The sequence below is a fragment of the Lethenteron reissneri genome, chromosome 30, assembly GCF_015708825.2.
Source record: "Lethenteron reissneri isolate LAM-NWPU_2019-01 chromosome 30, ASM1570882v1, whole genome shotgun sequence".
NCBI classification, from domain to species: domain Eukaryota; kingdom Metazoa; phylum Chordata; class Hyperoartia; order Petromyzontiformes; family Petromyzontidae; genus Lethenteron; species Lethenteron reissneri.
The window spans coordinates 5,501,387-5,523,593 of NC_083808.1; the positions used below are offsets into that span (position 1 = coordinate 5,501,387).

Consider the following 22,207-nt stretch of genomic DNA (forward strand, 5'->3'; position numbering starts at 1 on the left):
ATTTAAAAAATATTATAATACATTGAGATAATGAAGACTGTTCCCATGTTCAACGGCAAAGCTTGCAAAATTACTTGATGTATTATCTGCCAAGACCCTTTTAGGTACTTGAAAGTTACCATTTAGTTTAAGTAGGATTCTTGCAGACTCCAAACAAGTCTGCATGTCAAATTTGGATGTGATATTAACAAATTTGGAAAGAACACTGGCTTGGGGAAGTTTCATGACTGCAAACTGACAGACCAGACTATTAATTAGAACTAGCCCAACATTTACCCCAGATTCTGCAGCTGCTACACTTGCCAAATAAAAGCAAACCTGGCAAGTCAAAGAATAATGTTACGTAGCTCACACTAGCCAGACAATCATTTGGACAGATTGGACCGAATTCGTTTTTTTAAAAGAGCTAATTATGACTGAATAAAAGAATGAAAATAAGCAACTGAAAACGGAAAGGCTAAACATTAAAGAACTCACGTTAAGCAGACAAGAAAAATACCAGAATTGTAGCAACAGTTAAAGTGACTTGTAATTTAATCTGTCAATCTGGTTTGTACATGGTCAAAAAAAATCCGCAAAGTTGATTTGAGGCTAAAAATCAGTTATAGTACATTACATGCCACGCGGTCTTACACTATAGCTATGAGCATTCACAACCCACAAGTGAATTCAGTACAGTATTTTCAGCTGTTTGATGACCAATCACAAACCTATAAAATGTATTCTAAGGTCACTCTTTCTTCAGCTTTACGCAAAGAACTTCAATGTGCGCTGCAAAACAAGAAGCACTCTGGATTGAATAATACACAAAAATGGAAGACGGTAAAAATCAGAAGTGGCAGCACTCCCAGATCTCTGGAGGGGGGGGGGGGGCATGTTCCCAGAATGCCGTGCGTTCCTGTCACCCATCAACGTTGCTGTGTTTCCAAACACTCCAATTACAAATGCCTCTACCTCTCCCCCAGCTTCCGGGTTTTTTTTTTCCCCAGATGATTTTTGTTGTGGGTGTTTTAGTTTTTCTCCACCCCAAACTGGAGTAATTCCTATACAAATTATAAGAATGTCAAACAAAATCTGAGAGTGCTGGTTCGAGTGATAAAAGGCATATTTTTTTAGCTACATTAGCCTCTTTCCTTCGGTGATAGCACACGCTGCCGGGAAGTCAAAGCTTCGTGGTGTAGCCAGGCAATATTCTCCTTTTATCCTTCAATTAAAACAGGCTGGGCCACTGTGCACTAAATATTTACATGCACAACGGCCCGAGCCGACAGACCGCTACATGCACTCTCCGCCTAGATCAACTCAGCAAAGTCTTAAACGCTTTATAAAGCGTAGCGCATGAAAGTTTGGAAGTGAAAGCACTAGACGCTGGTTTGAATGGGAAGAGGCTAGTAGACTAAATATGGACTTAAAATGTTTAACACAAGCCATTCTACCATTGAAGCAAATAATGAAAACATTTTGGTTAAAGGCTTTTTTTCCGCTTTTTCTTTAATTATAAAACATGTATTACTCTACAGTTTTCCCGATAAATTCTGGTGGAATACCTTACAGAAGTAATGATTTTGGTTTCTTACCATTGTCGCCAACATTACAGATAGGTTAGGCATTGGTACATACTGAATCGTTCAAAGCTGTTAAATAATATTTTTTAAAAATAATCTGTTAATATGTTCAAAGTAAAAAAAATACAGTAATAAAAGGCCTATGACTTTCCTTAAGATGTCACTCTACTTGTGGCTAATAAAAAACACAGAAGTACTGAATAATTTTGTACTGTATTTATAAGTTCATAGTGTTTACGGATATCCTCTATGCTACAAAACAAGACTGCTTGTAAATTTCAACTGTCTTGCACCAGTGGATTTGAAATGAAAGTAAAAATTGACTGTGAATAAAATCTTTAATAAAACAGGCTCTGCTTAGTCAACAAAATCTCACACGAATGTTTAAGTGTGCGGTCATTCCACTCATGTGCAACACACGTCTTTTTTTGCAAGCACTGACGCAGAAGCAATACTAATAAAAGCATTAAATTTAACATTATAGTAAATATTAAATACAAAAAAAGAACCAAAAATAAAACACTACAGCAAGCAGGTCTGTTAAAAGTCTTGCGGTATTAATAGTGGGAATAAAAATTAAGACAAACCAAGGAACTTAAGTTAACGTACAGATATGAAGTGTTGAATTACCATTTACAATTTCCTTTTAATCTTCTGATGAACAGGATTATTAAAATGCCCTCATTTTGTATACACTTGAAAAAAGCAGAAGATACATCAAATATTAAGGACTAGCCTACTGCTTTTCAAAAGAATACTTATAAATACAGTGGACACAAGCAGGGCAATTTTGCTCCAAAAACCCCCTTCAGCACTCCATTCCACATATACAGGGATATTACAAAGAGGATGGTATGCCACCTCTCGCCCATCCACCTGCACACTGAAATCAGATATGATTTGTACTATTATTACAACGGAGGGAAAGTGAGCTGTATGTAAACGGAGGAGGGAAAGAACAGTTGCATTATTACCCAGGACGATTGCAGGGTAGAAGAAGATGCTTGTGTGGAGGCTGACGTGGTTCAATTACACTGGACAGTGGTGCAGCTGGCTCTTCCCCTTAACTGTTACATTTCCCTTGAATTTTTGTTCAAATTGAATTTTTTTTTTGTTAAATGGAGAAAAGAAAAACAGAAGTCATTTTACTATCCCGGGGGAACCTGCAGAAGATTTGCATGCACGCCCAGACACGAGACGTGTTTTTGTTATTGTTCAAATTAAGTCTCGCATCAAAAACGGGTGTCTTAACAGGGCATAATATGCCTTCGTACGAGGCGGTGGCCAGCACAAAGGACAGCGGAGGGACGTACTTTGGAAAATTAAGCGTGTAAAAAGGACGTGGAAGGCTTTGATGTACAAATTACTGCGAAAAGCAGGCAGCCCTGCTGGCTCACCAAAAGGTGTGGTGGAACCAATTCTGGCCTTCAGGAGACCTTGCACAAGCAGCAGCGCCAAGTGCACAAAACTGTAGAAGGAAATAAAGTGATGATTGTAGCGGTCGGGCACCGACGGCTGAGCGAGGTGGGGGTGGGGGTTCAAGCGTCGCAGGCAGCCAGGACGGAAGGCTGAGGCTGCTGCTCTGCTAGAGTTTCCCGCACGGCGTGCGAGCCGAGGGCCGCGCCCATCTCGGGGACGCTCACGCCCACGTTCACCGACGGTTCTTCGACGGGGGGGCGCGACGCAACACCGATGCCGCCGCCACCCGACGGGCCTCCCGTCGACCCTCCCCCCCCCTTGGCGCCCTTACTCGTCGTGGCCAAAGCGGCGGCCTCGGAAGTCACTTCCATCCTCTCGCCACTAGCCTTGCGCTCGCTCGTCGGGTCCGGCCTGAAGCCATTGGAGCCAGATTCGCAGCTCCGCACCGGCGCAAAATTCCCCGGCAGCGTGTTGCCCGAGGAGGAGTGCTGCTGCGTCTTCTCCGACGCCTTCCCCTTGCGGCCGCTCTCGGGGGGCGGACCCTCGGCGCTGCCGGGCCTGCGTTTTTCCGAGGGCTCCGCCGCTTCCCCCACGCTCTCCGTCTTCACCTCCTTCGAGTTGGCGACCTCCGCGCTGTTACTGTTGCTGGCGGCGGCAGCGGCGGCGCTGGCCGATTCGCCGACATTGGCGTGCTCGCTCTCGGGGTGGTACTGCCGCAGGCGCACGTGCCACGCCAGGCTGCACACGGCCGACACGGTACGGAACTGGTGCACCACGTTGCGAGGGATGAAGTAGATGTCGTTGTGGCAGAGCTGGACGCGCGCATAGCGGATGCCGTCGCGTCGCATCAGGTTCAGCTTGGCGTCGTCCACCCACTGTACGCACTGCAGGTTTTGGGGGGGGGGGAAGGGGGGGTGGCGACATCACGTCCCATGACCCATTGCAGATATCCTACAAGGAAACTGCACTGCAAGAAACAAAAAGCTCTTATACTGGTAGGAACCTCCTGGTTACACCAGCCCTCAGGGAATTATTGTGTCCGTCTGTCCGTCGTCAATCCAAAAATGGGAGGGGTGGGGCTGGTTGGAGAGGGGAGGGTGAGGAGGGGCTGGGTGGGGGGTGGGGAGGGGTGGGGCTGGGTGGGGAGGGGCTGGTCACCCCGTGGTGCCCTCATAAAACTCAACGTTTAACCTAGCACGTGTCGTCATTGCCCACACTCATCCCCGCCTCGACTCAATAGCTCGTCTCCACGCTCTCAACTGGCTTCCCATCGCCAGTTGGGTCACATACAAGACCGCCTGCCTCTGCCACAATGCCTTCATATCCGCCTGCCTGCCGTATCTTTCTTCATTATTGACAACTTGCAGCTCAGCACACGGCAGATGCCTGCGCAGCGCGACTCATGACCTCCTCTCGATACCAAGATCCAGGATGGTCACCGTGTCTACGCGCCGCTTCTCGGTGGCAGCCCCAACAGTCTGGAACGATATCCCTCTGCACATTCGCAGCATCACCTCAATCGCCTTCTTCAAGAGACACTTAAAAACTCACCTCTACAATCATGCTTTTGAGTGACTCTGAGCTTGGCTCCGCGCCTCTGAGTTGCGGCCACTACGTCTGCAAATTTGTGCGCGTTACAAATTGTACTATTATTATTATTACTCACACCGGCTTGTGCCCGCCCTCAGGTCGGCCATATTTGCGGAATACACCACGCCGCCATTGACCCTGGCCATTGACCGAGCAACCCAACCGTTCCTACCAGCTCCCTCCGCAGGAATGTGTTCTTGGCTATGTCCCAGGTTGTCCGAAATGGGTGTTAAGGTCCATTCATTTTGTGGTGTGGCATGGTGGTGCATTGGTTAGTCCACTGCACTATGAATCCAATCCAGCCACAGCTAACATCAGTGATGAGTGATATCTGAACGGGTCCCCAGCTCCCTCCCCTCACATCCTCTCCTCCAACACACACTCACCAGCGTGGTGTATGCAGTACGGTCAAACAACCCCCATGAGCGACACGGCGTGGGGAGGCCTTCATCCAGCTGTATCCATACGGGGTGCACATTTACACTGAACACTGGTGCACATGGGCGACAGTGGCTATGGCGAACGGGGCTTACATTTTGCGCTGTATATTTCATCTTTTTACTAGTTTCATTACAGCGATGTTGAACACGATGTCAATGCAGCCACAGGAATGATACGCTTAGCACTTAATAGTGATTTTACAAACCCCTGCCGGCAAAGCGCTAAGACCAGAGGTGTGCGTCACCCTCACCTCCGCGTTTCCCTGGCTCCAGTGGCTTGGCCACGTTGGAGAGGGGGTGGGGATTGATTGTACCTGTGACATGGGCGGCTCGTGCAGGTCAAGCTGCAGCCTCTGCACCACCTCCACAAAGTCACCCGCGTGGAATGCCACCACGTCCTTGGTGACGCGTGCCTCGTCGTCCCTGCGCAGACACGCGGCAAAAAGCACGCGGGTGAGAGAGGGCAGAGTCAAGGATACCCCGGGCAGAGAAATGACAGAACAGTAGGCATACAACATTTAACCCTTTTGAGAGGCGATGAACCGTCACAATTCTGGGGTCACGATTTTATTCAAGAACCATTTGGTTGTATGTACTGTGTTGTGTTCAATGTCTGTTCATCTCATACCGTCATATCTATACTGTCTTTGTAACGTCCGACTTGTCTGCACTGCACATTTACTTTGTACTGTGTATCGTCTTGTTTTGTAAGATTTACTGTATTCGTGGTCTTATTCTTTCCATTAGCCTAAATGCATATCTCCATAAAATCCACAATACAGCGTATAATTCATTCTTACACTCGCAATTAATTGCATGTATCACAAATGCAAGAACCTGCTTGCATTAACAGACTCTAGGAACAAATGCTCTTAGCGAGCACCTAAGAAGGCCGGCAAAGCACGCGAGGGGGTGGGTGGCCAGCACCATGCCTGGCAGCCTTCGTCTCCCTAGTGACATTGTTTACACACTGCACCAGGTACTCATTTGAGGCCGAGTCGATCTAGGGAAGTTCCAGGACCGGTTCAGATAATCGTCACTGGTGTTGGCCGCGAGCGGGTATTCAACTCGGGTCGTCGAGTTTGTAGCGCAGCGTGCTAACCGTTACACTACCGCTCCCCATAACAAAACACGACACACACACATTCTTCACGAAAACTGAACGACTGATAAACTAGGGGTGCTGTGAGGAGCCTGCTTAAAGCACCTTTCTCCAAATCGCACGGCCTTGAGCACACCCACAGCCGCCGTTGTCTGCCGGTCGAAGCCCTGGCCAATGTGGTCGGCGTGCGCGCGCGTCCGGTCCTCGAAGAGGACCTCGCGCGGCTCCGACAGGCGCGGAAGGTAGTGCAGGTTCTTCACCTCGCTCCTGCAGTGGGGGGTGCCGAAACACACGTACACACACACAGAGCCACGTGGTGAAACGACCGGTGGAGTGACACGCGGGGCTTTAACGAGCGCAACAGACAAGAGGTCGTTACGCAGCTTGTAAGAGACAGCGGTATTAAATGTAATAGGGGTGTAACTACGATGCCAAGGTGTGACGTAATGGTCCTTTGGCCAAATGTCTCAGTATTTCTAGATTTGAAGCTTTCGTGACTGCAAGGATTCATATTCTTAGGTTTTTTCGGTAAAGTCACGTAGGTAAAACATTAAAATTAATAAAAGTAAAATAAAATAAAAATCACGACGTTTCGGAGGCAACACAAGCTTCCGTCTTCAGATGGAACCGTCACAGCCACGACAGCTTGATACAGCTGTCTCAGTATGTGCTCAAGTTCGTCAGATCTTGGACACCAAGCAAGGCTGGGCCTGAATACTGCTTGAATGGGTGACCACTTTTGCACACGTAGTTGTGATGAGGATGAAGGAGCTACATTGCGCACAGCAGGAGCAAAGTATAAAAATGCACTTCACCGCTCCGCACTTTCACCAAACTGCATGGCGAGGTTCGGTCAAATAACCACCCACAAGCCACACTGCATGGAAAAGCCCTCATTAAGCAGTGGATTGACAAAATGTACTTGTGCGTCATGCATAAAACACGTGACGTAACGGACGCCTGAATGTGGAGAAAGTTACAGATATTGTGAAGTTCTTGTGCCAGGATAAATGCGTGCGGGGGTACATACGAAAGAGCGTGCACGGCACATGGAGAGTGCAAAGGTTGGCTAGGATGTGCCGAGGAGACGACACTCACCGACGCTTCTTGCAGGGCGACTTGGGCATGTCGGCCGTAGGTATCATCTGCTCGCCCGGCCGCACCCAGAGGATGGGGCCGTCATCGCTCTCCATGCGAGACTCCAACCGCAGGCTCGAAATGCTGCCCCATGGCAGAGTCAGCTGTGGAAGAGCCATAGGGTCGAGGGACAAATACGGATATCTCCCGTTTAGCCCCTTTTCGAAAAACAAACAAGCGGTTGTGGGGAGCACACGACACACGAAGGGGGCGCGCGGAGGCAGGGCAAGCTCCAGTTAAGGTTGGGATACCCATTGCCACTGCCACTAGTATGCATGATAAAAAATTGCACCCAGGTTGTTAGAATCGTAGCACAGTGCTGAAACCACTAAGTAAGCACTCCCCAGGAGTTAAAATGCACTCACACCACTCGTAAAAGAGCGAAGCTACGGAAAATCTAGTTGCATGCCAAGAGATGCCAAGCATTACATTAACATTAATTGAGTGTACATCAGCAGGACAATGTAGATTCGTGATTTTCTGAGTCCATGTACATATTTGTAATATGTAGACTAAATTTAACTTTACTTATAATTATCAACACTATGTAATCGAAAATTAGGTACTGGGCCTATATTTAAAACGAGTATCATTGCTGGTTGGAATGTGACATTACACAGAATTCAATGCCCTCTCGGGATCATTATCGACCATGACCTATCCGCTGCTGGATGAACGCTATACCAAACCTTCTCTTAGTCTTGCCATGAATTTAACCATTTAGCACCTGTACAAGAGCCGGTGTCATCTCACCTCGCACACACTCCCGTATTGGGCGTGTTCGGTCACAATTAAATCTCGTGTAGAGTCCTTCCCAAGCCCACTTACTTTTCACCAGTCAATACGACGTCTATAAATTGTGTATCTTTTGAACATCTCTTCTGTGCAGACAGCGGCTACCACTGCAGGAAGATGCTTGTAACCCGTCTGGATTATCTATACCTCTGCGGGCACTAATACAGACGTAAAAACAGCCTGTTCAAAACCCACTGTGTTATGACCAAATCTGTCATCAGATCTCGAAAGCTACGAAGCAAGTTTGAGTCTGGACACTTCTTTGGATGGGCAAGTAACATGCATAATAGGTTGTGAGAGTACTCTGCGGGACTGGTGTGCACCAAATAACAGAGCAGCAACATCAATTGCTGTACTGTGTACTACGCTCCACACTCTACTCAACCTGCACTGACCAGGATGGTAAAGTACGGCCAAATAACGCCCACGCGCCTCTCATCCACGAATAAAACGTACAAAACCATGAAATATTAGTGTTGAAAGCAATGTTGTTCTCTTATAGATACATTTCACTCTGCTGTGTTGTTCGAAAAACACTCAAGAGACGCAACGACAAACAGAGCTGAATCAGGTCGGCATCCTTCTCCACACAAAAATCCTGAACCTAAACAGGCAATGTGTACAAACTTAGCATTTCGCAGTGCTTATCCGAACCAACATGTCAGGAAAAGGTCAAGCCGTCAAACATAATAATATCAATAACAATGCTACCTTTAGCAAATAAACCTTACATTTTTACCATCAAATCATTTTAATTCAACACACCGTGACTGCACTGCATCGCCCAACAGAATTGGCATGCTGTATTACACTCCTGCCACAACAAAATGGATATTTAAATTCCGGGTGGCACCTGTGCCCTTTCGCCAAACGTAATCAACAGAACTGACGGAGAATGAATGAGTCAATGAATGCATAAATGGCAGGTGCCAGCATGGTCAAAATATTAAGTGGATTTAGGTGGGAGAGGTGGTGCTGTAAAGCTAGATAGCTCTGTTGTAAGTAGACATGTAATGACCCCACCCCACACTCCTCATTTCCGTGTTTTGAAGAACGATCATGAATTGGGGTCGCAATTCGATTCAAGAAATATTCTCTCATCATTTTTACAGCACCCTGGATTTTTTAAATCATATTTTCATCTTATTTTGTACGGTATTAGGTTATGCCAAAATCCTAAGTAAAATTACGACACAATTAGGATAAACTTTGCATAAACTGTAAATAATTAATCCTCGCACAAGATTCACACGCAAGATATTGAAGCACGTGTCATGAAAAAAACTTTCATTTTAGATCTACGCACGCAGAGTAGCGACTCGCACAATTTTGAAGACACACCCCCACCCCCCCCCTTGCAAAAGCAATGGCAAACACGAGGGTCCTGTTCAGCACTACGGACTTCTGCCCTTCAGTCACCTTGAGGAAGGGCGACTCCTCCAGCATGTCGAGAAACTCGGGGAAGTAGTCGCCCACCTCCTCGTCCACCACGCCCACCAAGCTGATCTGCCTCATGGCGCCGGCACGGTACGTGCCGTTGCAGTACGTCCGCTGCACCTGCACACGCGCACACACACACACGACAGTATGGAAATGCGCGGCCCACGCAAGTTCCGTGCCACAGCCAGGAGTTAAAGCCGTGGGGGCGGAAGTCACCGAATGGTGAAGTGAGTGGAGGGCAGCGGTGGGGGCTTAAGGGGAGTGAAGCAGGTGCCTCAAGTGCTTGGCGCGGAGAATTACAAAAAAAAAAATCCCTTTCCAGAAAATTGCCACTGCGGAGACATGTTTTTTACCCCCCGTGAATGAAAACAAATAGAAATGAATAAGTGCTCGATACTTCACGCACGAGAAAACACGACGGAGCTAAATAAAACAATCACGCCGCATATGCCGCAAAGCAAATTCTATCTCGAACTAATTTGGGAATCGTCACCGCTTGGCTTGGATGGGGCTTTCAGTACGATGCCAATAGCTGACCACAGATGCCCTGGTCGTTGTTGCCCCTTAAACCTGGCCGACCTACCGTCTGCATCACTCCGACCTGCCTCTCTCATCAAAGCATGCCGGCATTGCAATGCACACGTGTGTTAATCTCCCGTGTGTTAACCGCCACTTCCTCCCTGCTAACGTAACGCCATGCAGGTGAACTATTGACTATTTGACCAGTGTTCTCTTGCGCAGTTAATTAACGCATTATTTCTGGCTCAATTCAACGTCTAATTATAACAACAATGACATCGGTTTCATCTAAGAAACTATTCCAAGTATAAATGTGGGTCATATGCGAATGACCTAGTAAATTGCATGCTTGCTTTCTATTTTGGCACTTAGCAGCAGTTCTTGGCAGCCAAACTAAAATCAATGCCTTCTGGAAAGTCAGGTGACAATTTACGAGCCCTTCATTCAAATCGCAACATTTCGTTCAACAATCATTGCCGATACATCCCCTAACATTGTACGATTTTACCAAAAATGTATCGCAATCGCATTCTTCAAAGTTACAGCTGATCAGAGGACAAGACAGCTGCTGCAATATCTGTTAAAGATGAAAGTGCCCTTGCTCAAATGCATACCAACATGTAAATGCCACTACAAGGACACAGGCTGCCCACTGTTTCTGTGCGAACAGGCCTTCACGTAACATTTAATAATTCAACATTGGGAGACAAAGACCACCCCCGCCCCCTCCGCACGGCTTATGGGTGGCCATGCAAAGTAAATGAGCCGCTTCGCACGAAATGGCAAGGGGCGGCCCTGGTTGGTGTGCGGTAAACAGCAGGTGCCTGTAGGCTGGCTGCTCAGCATGCTGCACGCCACATACAGTCGCCAGGATTAGCGCGTCACAGCCAGGCTTAGCGGAGAAGCAGCCGGCGCTCAAGGCGCCGAGCCAAGACGCCCTTAACCTCTTCACCCGACGGACAGTGGTTAAGGATGTTAAATCCCACATTGGTATTAGGCAGGTTAGCCGGAGACGCCTAACCAAAAAGAGTTACGACTGTGCAAAGGATTCGCCAATTACAGGCCCATTCCGTGCACCCAAAGCGATAGCCATTTATTTTATTAGTAGAAAATAAACACACAATGCTCCCTAGAAAGGTGTTACTGCTCAAAGTTAGGTAATGCGTTTGTTTTGACAACACCGATTTGTGTTTGTAGCACACATTGCTCAAAGACCAAAAGGGAAATTACACAAGGTGGTTTTACTGGAGCCCAGGAGAGTGCTCGCGTATAGTTGCCACGCTTCACCTCTAAACGAGCACGCAGATAATTGGGTCGTACAGGATAAACCTACAGCCATTCACGCATCAAGTGGCCCTCATTAGCATGGGTTCTCCTTCTACACGGCTTGACACAATTGAGAAAAACCGTTCTGTTTGCAAAATCAGCGGTCGTCACGGGAAACACGGTCGCCTTGCAAGGAAAGCTCTTTAAAAAGCGGGTGTTGCTGCATTTGTTCACTGGCCTTTTGAACGTCAGAGAAAAACTGGAAAGCATTATTACGCGTGGCCTACGATCGGACATCTGTCGCTTTCGCCAAACGCACATTTGCACAAGGTCTGTGAAAATGGCTGGAAAAAAAGTAGCGCAGAACAGAAGCCACGGTCAAAGTCTGCAGACTCCATGCATCCTCAACCATGGCCATAAAAAGGTTGCCTTCTGAATGCAGTTTTGGCGTGCAGAGCATGAAGAAACAAATGTACGCCTGTTACAGTGACCTAATAGCTTTGTTTTGCCACACTGCCACATTATTACCAATGAATGCGCACACACACAGCTGATGTGGCGCGTGCTTAACGGTTGCTAGTTTATGTACATCTGGGCACGTAGTGAATGAAGGTAGTTAATTAAAACATAATACAATTAAAGGAAGACTATTATACAATGACAAACTACGCCAGTTTCGGCGACATGCATGGCATTACGCAATTCCACTGGGGAATGGCAAGGCAGGTGTGCGGCGGCACCCACGTGGATCCGCACGCTGCGCAATCGTTCAGAACAATTGCCGGCAGTTGCACCAAGCATTTTACTTTCAATGTTTTTTCAAAATGTCTACTCTAAATGCTCTGCTCCAGTAGACAACACGAGTGCTGCAATACTGTAGACTGAGCAAGTGTTTTTTTTAAAGATGGATCTCAACAGCCAAGTGCACGACAGGAGCCTGCACAGTGCCTGGGATGGGTGACCACCATGCACAGACAGGTTGCCATAGGGTTCGTGGCACGCTCTATTAAGCAGCAAAAGGTCGTGTGCCAAAGTCCACTGCCGTACTCTACTATATACTTCGATACGCTACGGTTCTACTTCACAATCCTGCAGTGGCGTGAAGCATGAAAACAAAATAACTCAGACCCGCACGGCACGGGAAGGCCTTCATCCAGCAGTGGATTGACAAAAGGGCTGTATATGGATAGACATATTTAAGCCGTGCATCCAGGGCTGTCCAACACAAGTGTATCTTCATGAATGAGAAAACAGCATTTCGAGTTAAAATCAACACCAATATGTTTCAGTAAGTCAATTCAGCAATGCCCCTAACGGTGCTACGATGCAGTGCCCGACTGTGATAGTCTACTTTCTCTTTAAATAAAGCTCTCACATCTGCCACATCTCAGCCTCCTGAAGTGCAACAAGTTAACTGGCAACAAGAATCATGAGGTGGACATGCTGCACTGGTTGTAAATGATGGGCCAAGACCAAGATATGTATCTATAACAGCCGTTGATGTTTTGGGTTGCAACCTAACCACAAACTTAATTGTTCATAAAAAAAACTAGCAAAAGCCAGCACACCAATAACCAAAATGCCACCCGGGGTGATAAAACAGCCAGACGGAGGTCCGGCAAGACTTCAGAAGTAAATCTTGGACCACGATATCAAAAACCTAAGTTGTTGAACTACCACCGCTCAACAGCAATGCACATTGCGCCCGAGTGTCTGGATGCCTTGGCACCAGATACCCCACTGGGAACAACAGGTTAGGCTGCAACGACAGCAGCCACAGGTAGGTGCTGGCCAGGGTCAGGACATCAGACAACCAGTTGGGAGGCAATCAAGATAACCCGGGCATTCTCCCTGGCCACGTTCTCAAGATCCTTCGGAATGGAAAAAAGGTGGTGGTGGGGGGGGCAGAACACATAGCCCAACTTGCAGAATGTCAGAGTTTGCTGCTGTTGGTGCACCGGCTTGCCAAAACGGGGACAAAGTGGGGCACCTTGGCATTTCCTGGTGGTGTGAACCAGTCTGTTGATGGTTCGATGAACCCTGGGGCAAGGACTTGACCAAAATTTTATGCAAACTTCAAATCGGCCAGATCTCTTCATTGATTACAGTGTATTGCCAGCCAGAAACCAAGCCACCAATCAATCAATCCATCTTTATTTTACGTGCCATACATCGCCCTCAAAGTAGGCATCGCTGCAAGTTACAATGGAACGGTTACAGGGGGCATACAAACAAACTGGAATGAGAAAAGAAATTCGCCAAACCCTCAACGGCTGGCACCAACTGAGCGAAGTAAATTGCAACCTATTATTTTTTTCATACATTGATACTGGCAAAAAAGGTCCCATGATATAAATTGCAACCGCACGCAAAATAAAGCGCAACAGTGCACAATGAACAACATAAGAAAAGGTAATTCGTAAATAAAATAATTGAAAAGTAAAGAGACAGCTTTTATGTAACATTTTCGATTTTGTGGGAAAGCAAGTCTGAGTTAGGTGCGTCTTGTACAGACCACGGAATTGAGAGGCACTCGGCGCATTTCGGATGTCCACTGGCAGGCAGCGCGGTGTTCCAGGTTTTTTGGACTGCACTTGAGAAGGATCCGTCCCCCCCAGTGCCGGGTGAACAATCCTGAGCTGGGCAAGTCTCGCCATTCCAGTGGAACGGAGTGTGGATGTGCCCGAGGATTGGAGAGAGATGCGACTTTGCAGGTAGATGGGGGCCAAGCCATGCATTGCTTTGTAGGTTAGAAGAGAAACCTTCAATTGGATGCGGACGTGAACCGGTACAAGCTGTGGTGAGAAGGCGTAATGTGTTTAAAACGGATAATCCGCCGGATCATCCGGGCAACTGCGTTCTGGAAACTCTGCACCAATCCAAGTGGTAGCCCTGCGTAGAGGGCGTTCCCATCATCTAGGCATGTTTAGACAAAGCGTGTTCACCATCACTATTAGAGGTGGTGTTGGTCACAACAAAGGGCCACGTCTTTACCCACGACAACATCCACCAACTGAGCCAGAGCCAAACGTCTCGAGCCGCAATTCCATCGCGTTGATGCTGGAGCTGCGATTCTTTGGCAACCGGCAAACCCTGAACTGCTACCCTGCCAGAACATTGCCCCCGAGCTGAGCAGGCTGGCATCGACCTTGACTATCAGGTCCTCCTTGAAGAACCCCAAGTGTTTCCCCACTGACAAATTGGCTGCCTGGGTCCACCAACGAAGGTCTCTTGAAGCGTTGGGACAAAAGAATCACGAACCAACCCATGCGGCCACTGACTGGAACTGGATTATACTGCCTAAGAGATACCACCGAAGGGCCACCGCAGCTTCTACAGAAGCTAACCTGCTGCTGCCAGCCAGCCAGCTTGGTAGCCTCGAAATGCATGTGGACGATTTAATCTCTAGTCGTGGAGGTCCAAACCACAACTGTGTTGAGCACTGCCCCAAACGTGTTAAAACGTCGAGCAGGGGCGAGTACAAACCGGCGTAGAGACGCACGTCCACCAGGATCCCCACCAACCGATACAATGCTCCTTTTGTGTCTGCCTGTATCAAAATGACTTCAAAATATTGCTCAGATGTTGCACGGACCACCCAGGGGACATGATCACACCATGAGCACTTGAAAAAGGCGCAAGAGATAAGGGAGGCCAAAAGGAAAGAGTAAACTTTCAGTGATAGCCAATCATGCAAAGCAGCAGGCAGCAAAGCTGCCACATCACAATTGGGACGTGCAAGAATGTGTCCTTGAGGCCGATGCAGGTGACCCAAATGCAATACCTTGGCCATGGATGCCAGCGACTCCATTTTTAATTCGCGGGAGCAAATGTGCTTCTTCAGCCGTTGCAGATCAAACATGGTCTGGTAAAGCCTCGATACGTACAAATAAATACATTTAATTTCTTTCACACCACGCGTAGACAACCGTGCTAATCGGAGGTGCTAATTATGGTCACCGCATCCTTGGTGACCGTAAAGAACTGGCGTAGAAAGCAGAGTGCCTTTCATTCCAGGGAACTCGCAGAATAGCATTTACATCTGCTGGTCTTGCCATTGCATCGCGAAAGGATCTTGAGGAGCTTGAGAGTCTACCCACAAACCGTCGGGTTCCTGGCCCACAAATTATGGCACGTATACATGTGCCACTCTGTATGAGGCCCAATGATTCTGGCACATTAGCCTCCAAACAAACACCTGATGAGGTGGGGCAATCGTCTCGCCAACCGGGCTGGCACGGGAACCGCTGTAACCCCGGTGCCCAACCTCCTCACACTGCTTTGCAGGTGGAGGAATGGGTGGGTGCCCGTCACCTCCTCTCGTAGACTTTCCTCATCCCTTGTATTGATACCTAAAAAGAAAAACCTCCACTCCCTGAGGGAAGTCGGTCTACATTACCGAGAAGAGAAGGCTGTTTGGGAGATAACCCTGGCCCTTACGACGAGACCAAAAAGGGCCGTTGAGAAAAATCTCATCCTTCTGCTCCTGCTCAAAAACTTCAAAACGCACCTCAAAAGGCAAACTGGGTTAACGACGTTATTGTTTCCGCAGTGCAAGGCTTTTGCTGTCAAAAAGGGACCTCCTAGCCACGAAGAAGTCGAGGCCCGTGTCTGTGACAAAGGCCACCAAAAAGCATAAATATTCATAAGCTGTCTGCAGAGCTGTGCGGTCATGTGCCTTGTAATCGAATTTACCCAGAGCATTGTGACCCAGCTTTGCCACATCGTCCACGCAGGCACTGGTCTGCAAGGACAGAGGCAATGCCGCAAAGGTCTTTCTCGCCTCTCGATTAGCAGTCCTGTCGAAGGGATAAGGCAAGACCAGTGACGGATCTTCAGCTGCGGTCCATTGGCGAGGGATAATACGCCAAGCCTTAGGCAAGTCCACAAGCGGCAATCGGAGCTTTTCCCGCTGATCCTCTGGGACCGAGCAACGGCAATCCAACGTTTTGGCCACCCGGAAGCCTTTAACTGGCTTGGCCCACTCGTGGTATTGACTGGTCGTGGGGTAATTCTGCCAACGCCGAAGGCTTGAAACTTTGGAAAGGGGAAGGCTTCTTGTCCGTATCCATTTTCTCGACGATATCCTCCACCAACACATCGAGATTTGGGGTCACTTGTTTGACAACAGCAATGCTATACCCGAGGAAGAACTCCAAGTCACCGTGGAGGTACTGGTGCGGCTAAAACAGAAATAGCGCGACGAGTGCGAGTCAGTCATCTTGAGCTCGACCCCAAACTTTGTTGCAAAGAACTACATGTCGAGGCCATACCTGAATCGATGAGCGTAAACCACAAGCTCACCCTGCCCATTTCCAGTTTGGCCGATGTGCTGCAGAGAAATCCACAACCATCTTGGGAAGAGACAACCCTCGTCACAAGCTAAAACCTCCAAACACCAACACCGCTAATTTACACTAAAGTGCAGGAGCCAAACGGAGCTCTGGACACAAGCCCAGAAATTGAAAAACAGAGAAATATATTTATATTTGGGAGGTGCTGTTGTGAGAATAGGCTCAAAGGGAAATAATTTGAGTGGAGCAGTGGCCGTCGGATGAATAAATGTGGACAAAATTCAGCGACATTATTTATTTATATACACCAGGAGAGAACCTTTGCTCTGCAATGGAAAACAAGAGACGGCTGTATTTTTCACACTCTTCTCACAATCCTATTATACTCGGAGCACTCAAAGTAACATGCTATTAATAGAATAAAATGCCAAGATACACGTATATTGGAGGTGATTTATAAAAATATTCTGGCAAAAGAATGACATTAATAGGAGCACAAATTGAAAAGTTCAAGCACTTTTAAATTAACCAAGTCAGGCGTCTGTATTCGTTACTCTATCAGGCCTTCTGAAGTTCTTCAGCCTTTCCAATTCAATTCAATGTTTGTTATTCAGAAAACCCCGTTTCTAGTCTGTTACCCAGCTACTTTTGGTGGCAACAGCCCACAGCCACTCACAATAGAGTTATTGTTGGGGTGGATAAGAACCCAGCTAGCAGCCAGCCAGAAAACTCGAGGCACAAACTATTTTAATAGCATATATATCCAATTACCATTTTTTATCTTCCGCAGTGCACTACAGTCTCTAATAGTGCTCCCTAAATTATCTTAGTCTGGTCTTAATTCATACCATTTCATTTTATCTCATCAGTCGGTCATGCTTAACTCTTCGGTGACAAGCCATAGTCATCGTCATGCTGGAGGATTATCATCCACTCGTAGCAATCATTGGCCAACATAAAAAAAAAAACTTTCATATTTTCGCCACTAATTTCATTTAAAAAATATACAGCCCAGCAGCCATGGGAGCTTTTCACTAGGAGATACCCGCAAACCTTCACCGTCCAAAGTGCCAGACCACAGGCGGAGACGGCAGCGCCAAGCTCGTTCCTCGTACAGTGGTTCCCCGGTTACGTGGGTTTCAGGGGGGGGGGGGGGGTGGAGACTCGAGTTAAAGACCTCCCCCACAGTATAGCCGAGGACAAGGTCGTATTACCAAATAAAGTATGTACAGAACGCATCTGAACGAACCATGTGCGTAGTGTCATCCACTGTCTCTCGTTCCTGCAGAGCCTAGGTTGTCTTCTTGTCGAGTCCTGGAGTTTCATCCAACTTGTCAAAGAACGAACGAAGCCGTCCTTCTGCATATCGTACCCTCCGAGATACTAAACTCCCTTTTAACTTGGGCTTTTGAAACCCCACTTTTTACTCTTTCAATAATTATTAGCTTTTCCTTCACAGTACGAAACTTCACTTTTTTTAACTTTCGCTATTAATCATAACACTAAGATGCCACTAAAGTGTCGAGAAAGACAAAGCAGACTACAGTGGGAGGGGGAAGGTCCCTCGCTGGGCACATCCAATGTAGAATGTAGGGGGAGGAAGAACTGCGGTACATCTGAATGCACGGTGTAAGCCACGGCGTTACAACTGGGGAGAGCTTTAATAACAACAAATATAAAACGTCCCACACACCCACCTGCGTGCTGAAACTCTCCATGGTGGTCGTCTCAATGTCCTTCTTGCCTAGCACCTCCACCTTGACGGAAGTGCCCGGGAAGCTGAAGGCAAAGTAGTCGAGGAAGTCGGGCAGGTACGCCGCGGCGCCGTGCACGATGGCGATGGCGTAGCGTGCGCAGCCCTGCTTCTCCTCCTTGAACGCCAACGAGGTGAACTCGCGCGCAAACCTCTCCAGCGCCGCTGGCGACAGCCGCTCCAGCTCGTGCCAGTACGCGTGCAGCACGCTAGCACCACCATTGGGCTGTGCCTCGCTGTACACGAAGCGCGCAAACTCGGGCGACGTGTCCGGCACGCGGTGCTGCTGCTGCTGCTGCTTGCGGATCAGCTGATCCCTGTTGGTGCAGAACGGTGGGAAGCTGTTGAGCAGCTCGCCCGCTCGGGCCGGCTTGCCCTCGTTGGGACAGTTCTCTTTCTTCACCGGCGTCGAGCATTGGCCAGGCACGCCCTTCGGCTCCTCTTTTACTGGCACCGTGGGTTGGGGTCCTTGCCGATCCGGAAGCGTGCGCACATCGGCTTCTGGGATCTGGGGAACAATGCTGCTGCTGTTGTTGTTGTTGTTGATGATCAGCGCTTCCCGGAACTCTAGGCCCGAGCACATGGTCTGCACGCCGCGGTGGTAGCGCTTGGGCCGCTTGTGTTTGCGACGCTCCTCCTCATCTTCTTGACCATCACGGTGCTTCTTTTTCTTTTTTTTCTTGGCCTTCTTGTGGTGGTGGTGGTGATGCTCCTCCAGCATGGGGCTGGGCTTCTTCTCGCCCCTCAATTCTCCTGCAACAAAAAGCGTACACCGCTCAGGTATCTGTGCAATCAATGGTAAAAACAATATATTTCCCGATAATTGGCGTCATCTGGTCCAACACCATGGTGAGACTAGGTTCTAAGAAAAGCTGTCTCGGGTGTGGACCAATCAATTTCAAGGACAGTGCATACATTATCAGAGTTGACTCCTTGTAAAAAAGGTGTCAATTTTGTTGCCAGATAAAAGGGTAAAAAAAACAATTATATTTTGCTACTGGAAAAGGAGGTTCCAATGGAATATATTTCCCAATAAATTCCAACATTTCATACAGCGCAGACAAATAATGATGTGAAACATACAACTTTAGCATTCAAATAACAACACAGGCTGGGTTATCCAATTAAGTAATCCATTACTACAGATTCTCGGTTCAAAGACTCAGTTGGATATCAAAAAACAATCGGAAACCAGTCTCACCTCTGTGCCCACGTGAACCGTGAGACAGGAGGTGATGGGCAGGGTTTAGGGACGTCGTCAGCACCATTACGCTAGGTGTAGATTGTACGGGGGTTTCCTGCCTTCAGGATGCAGGATGTGGAGGCAGCGGCCATTTTAGAGGGGCCAGAGTAATCGAGGACAAAACGGCAGTCGATTACAATTCAGTCGGTGTGTATAATAAAAGTACTATCTATCCCATGTCTTAATAAAACAGTGACCGGTTACGAATAAAAACGGTGCATAAAGATTCTACAAATTATGACCTCCCGATTCTGATCTTACCTTTCAAACCCCTCAATTTCCATACAAGAACGGTCTTCCCATCAGAAACCCCTGAGCTATATTGTCCTACAATCTTCAATCATCGGCCCCGATGTTCTTCTCAATCTCCCCTTCCTCTTGGCAAAATCATCTCCAGTGTTTATTTCGATAATTATTTCTGTGCCAATGACACCCAGCTCTCCATCACCAATGACCATGAACCAAACCTCACCATTTTCGCTCGCATGATGCCTGGAGGAGGTGTCATATTGGGATAGTTCCATCATCTAAGCAATGTTTTTCCTTCCATACGTGAAGCACTACACATCGGCAAAAAGCCAACTCTCAATACACACTTGCGCTTGAGTGTGCACCTCAAATGGTGTACCTCACCACTGACAGAGTGTGCAACCACCTTCAGTTTCTTTGGTGACGAGTTATCATTCTTTTCTCACACATCAACCCTACAGGAGCCGATACCTGCATTTGCGTAACATCTTCCGCATCTGCCATTTCCTTTCCACAGCTACTGCGCAGACCCTTTTATCACATCGTGACTTGATTATCATCTCTCCTTTATGGCCTCCCCAATGCCTTATCTCAAAACTTAAGATGATTGAAAATGCCATTGCCAGAGTCCTAACTTGCACCCGTAAACAGGCCTAACATCACCATAATACCCCAATACAATCCTGGATTCATTTCAAGATCACTTGCCGTCCTCAAGATCCTTCCTAGACTGGCACCTTACCTACCCTTTAAACCCCCTCTCATCTTACACTCCATACCCTGAAAAACACACATTCTACTCCAGCAACCAACACTTGCAATTGAAGCCCTCAGTCAACCTTTACTTGGTGGAAGGTCACTAACTCTTCTAAACCACAGTGATCTGTAACAACCTTTCCTCAGCTATCCGTACTGCCGATTCCCTTCCCCCTGTTCAAATCAAGACTCAAGACTTTCGTTTTTTTTCCTTCTCTGCATACAACCGAAATTCCTGGATAAAATAAATATGCCAACCGTTTCCGTGCAGCATCTTGAAACGTGGTTGCATTTTTAGACACTATAGAAATTCAAATGGTATTGCATTATTTCTGGAATGTCTTACAGGCAATGTAATGTAAAAAAGTTGCTTATGTTAAATTACACAAAATGCAAGAGAAAAACAAGAAAAATCACGCGCGAGCGCAAATTCTTTAACGCTTTCCAAAATTCCCTTGTGCTCGGTAATTATCAAAAAAATATGACTGCATGACATTGCTCATAAAAACGGACGTGGAGAGATGAAAAAAGAAAACAGAAAGCGTGCAAAGAATGGAAAATGTTCCGAAGGTATGGAGAGATGCAATATTGGAATTACACCAAGACCGAATGCAGTACACACGGATCTGTCAACAAAAACAAAGAGAACACATCGTTGTCAACTTAGATTATTGCTCGTGACGAGTGATTTGAGCCTACCGAGATTATTTGCCCAGGGGAGGCATGGGGATGTGAACAAGGAAACCAGGTGAAGTATCTCCGTTTCCTGGAGAATAAGGTTAGCTGCATTTACGTAAAAAAAAAATTACAATGCAAATTCAAACAAGATGGTCTCATGCAATGACACCATCAGGGAGGTGGCACATTGAGTGATGTCATTATTAATTGATCTATTAATTTTAAAACATAAGCGCAGTTGAGGCCGTGCTACCCTGGGCAAGAGGCAAAGCATGCCTCGCCTGGTTTCACTCCCCGGGTTCTAAATGCCTCCCCAGCAAAGGGAATCTAGGGTAAGACCAGCTTGAGCCCAAGTCAACGATCATCATCAGCTATGGCGTGTCACATCATCGTAATAGGCCAAGGAGTGGATGTAATTCGTGATGAGGTGGGTTTTTTTGCAGAGTTTTGGTCAACCCATTTATACATTTGTCCAGTCTGCAACAGTTTACAAGTTCGTCATGGCAATACAATTTTATAAGCATTCAATTTACCTACCATTATATCTCTGCAATGATTATCGTGACCCTCTCCCAATGTTCAAACAAAGTGTTAATTCTCGCGCGTTAATGCATTTAAACGTAACTAAAAAGTGTTTTAAAAAAGTTAGACGTAGTTAATAGATGAGGAGCATTGGTTGAACTTGAAAAAAAAATTCTGAAAGTCACACATGCAAACTTATGGATTACAAATGAACCAGGAAAACATAACAAACGTGAACAAAAAGTAATCAAATGCCCTGTAACTACATTGCGGTCATGTCGCCATGAAAAATGTGCGAACGAACGGCCGATAACAAGCTGCAAGCACTGCAAGTTCACCGTAACATCCTATTAGTATTTCCAATGCAAAGACAAAGATCCCCCGTATAGCCTTCGCAGACTGTTGGGGGGCTGTTAACGAGCACCTATAAAGACTGGCA

The 22,207-nt window shown here is 47.2% G+C and overlaps 1 protein-coding gene across 1 annotated transcript in view; it reads right to left on the reverse strand.

Annotated features, from left to right (window-relative positions):
• Positions 1–932: 932 nt before the first annotated feature.
• The window catches only part of LOC133349444 (lysine-specific demethylase 9-like), a 37,214-nt gene continuing 15,939 nt past the window's right edge, over positions 933–22,207 (reverse strand). Inside the window, exons 2-7 of the mRNA XM_061562893.1 lie at positions 18,265–19,073; positions 9,468–9,605; positions 7,215–7,357; positions 6,222–6,383; positions 5,329–5,437; positions 933–3,868 (exon numbers count right to left, since the gene is read on the reverse strand). Of these exons, the coding sequence (XP_061418877.1) occupies positions 3,104–3,868; positions 5,329–5,437; positions 6,222–6,383; positions 7,215–7,357; positions 9,468–9,605; positions 18,265–19,073 (2,126 nt within the window). The 3' untranslated portion in view covers positions 933–3,103. The remainder of the gene's footprint in view (positions 3,869–5,328; positions 5,438–6,221; positions 6,384–7,214; positions 7,358–9,467; positions 9,606–18,264; positions 19,074–22,207) is intronic.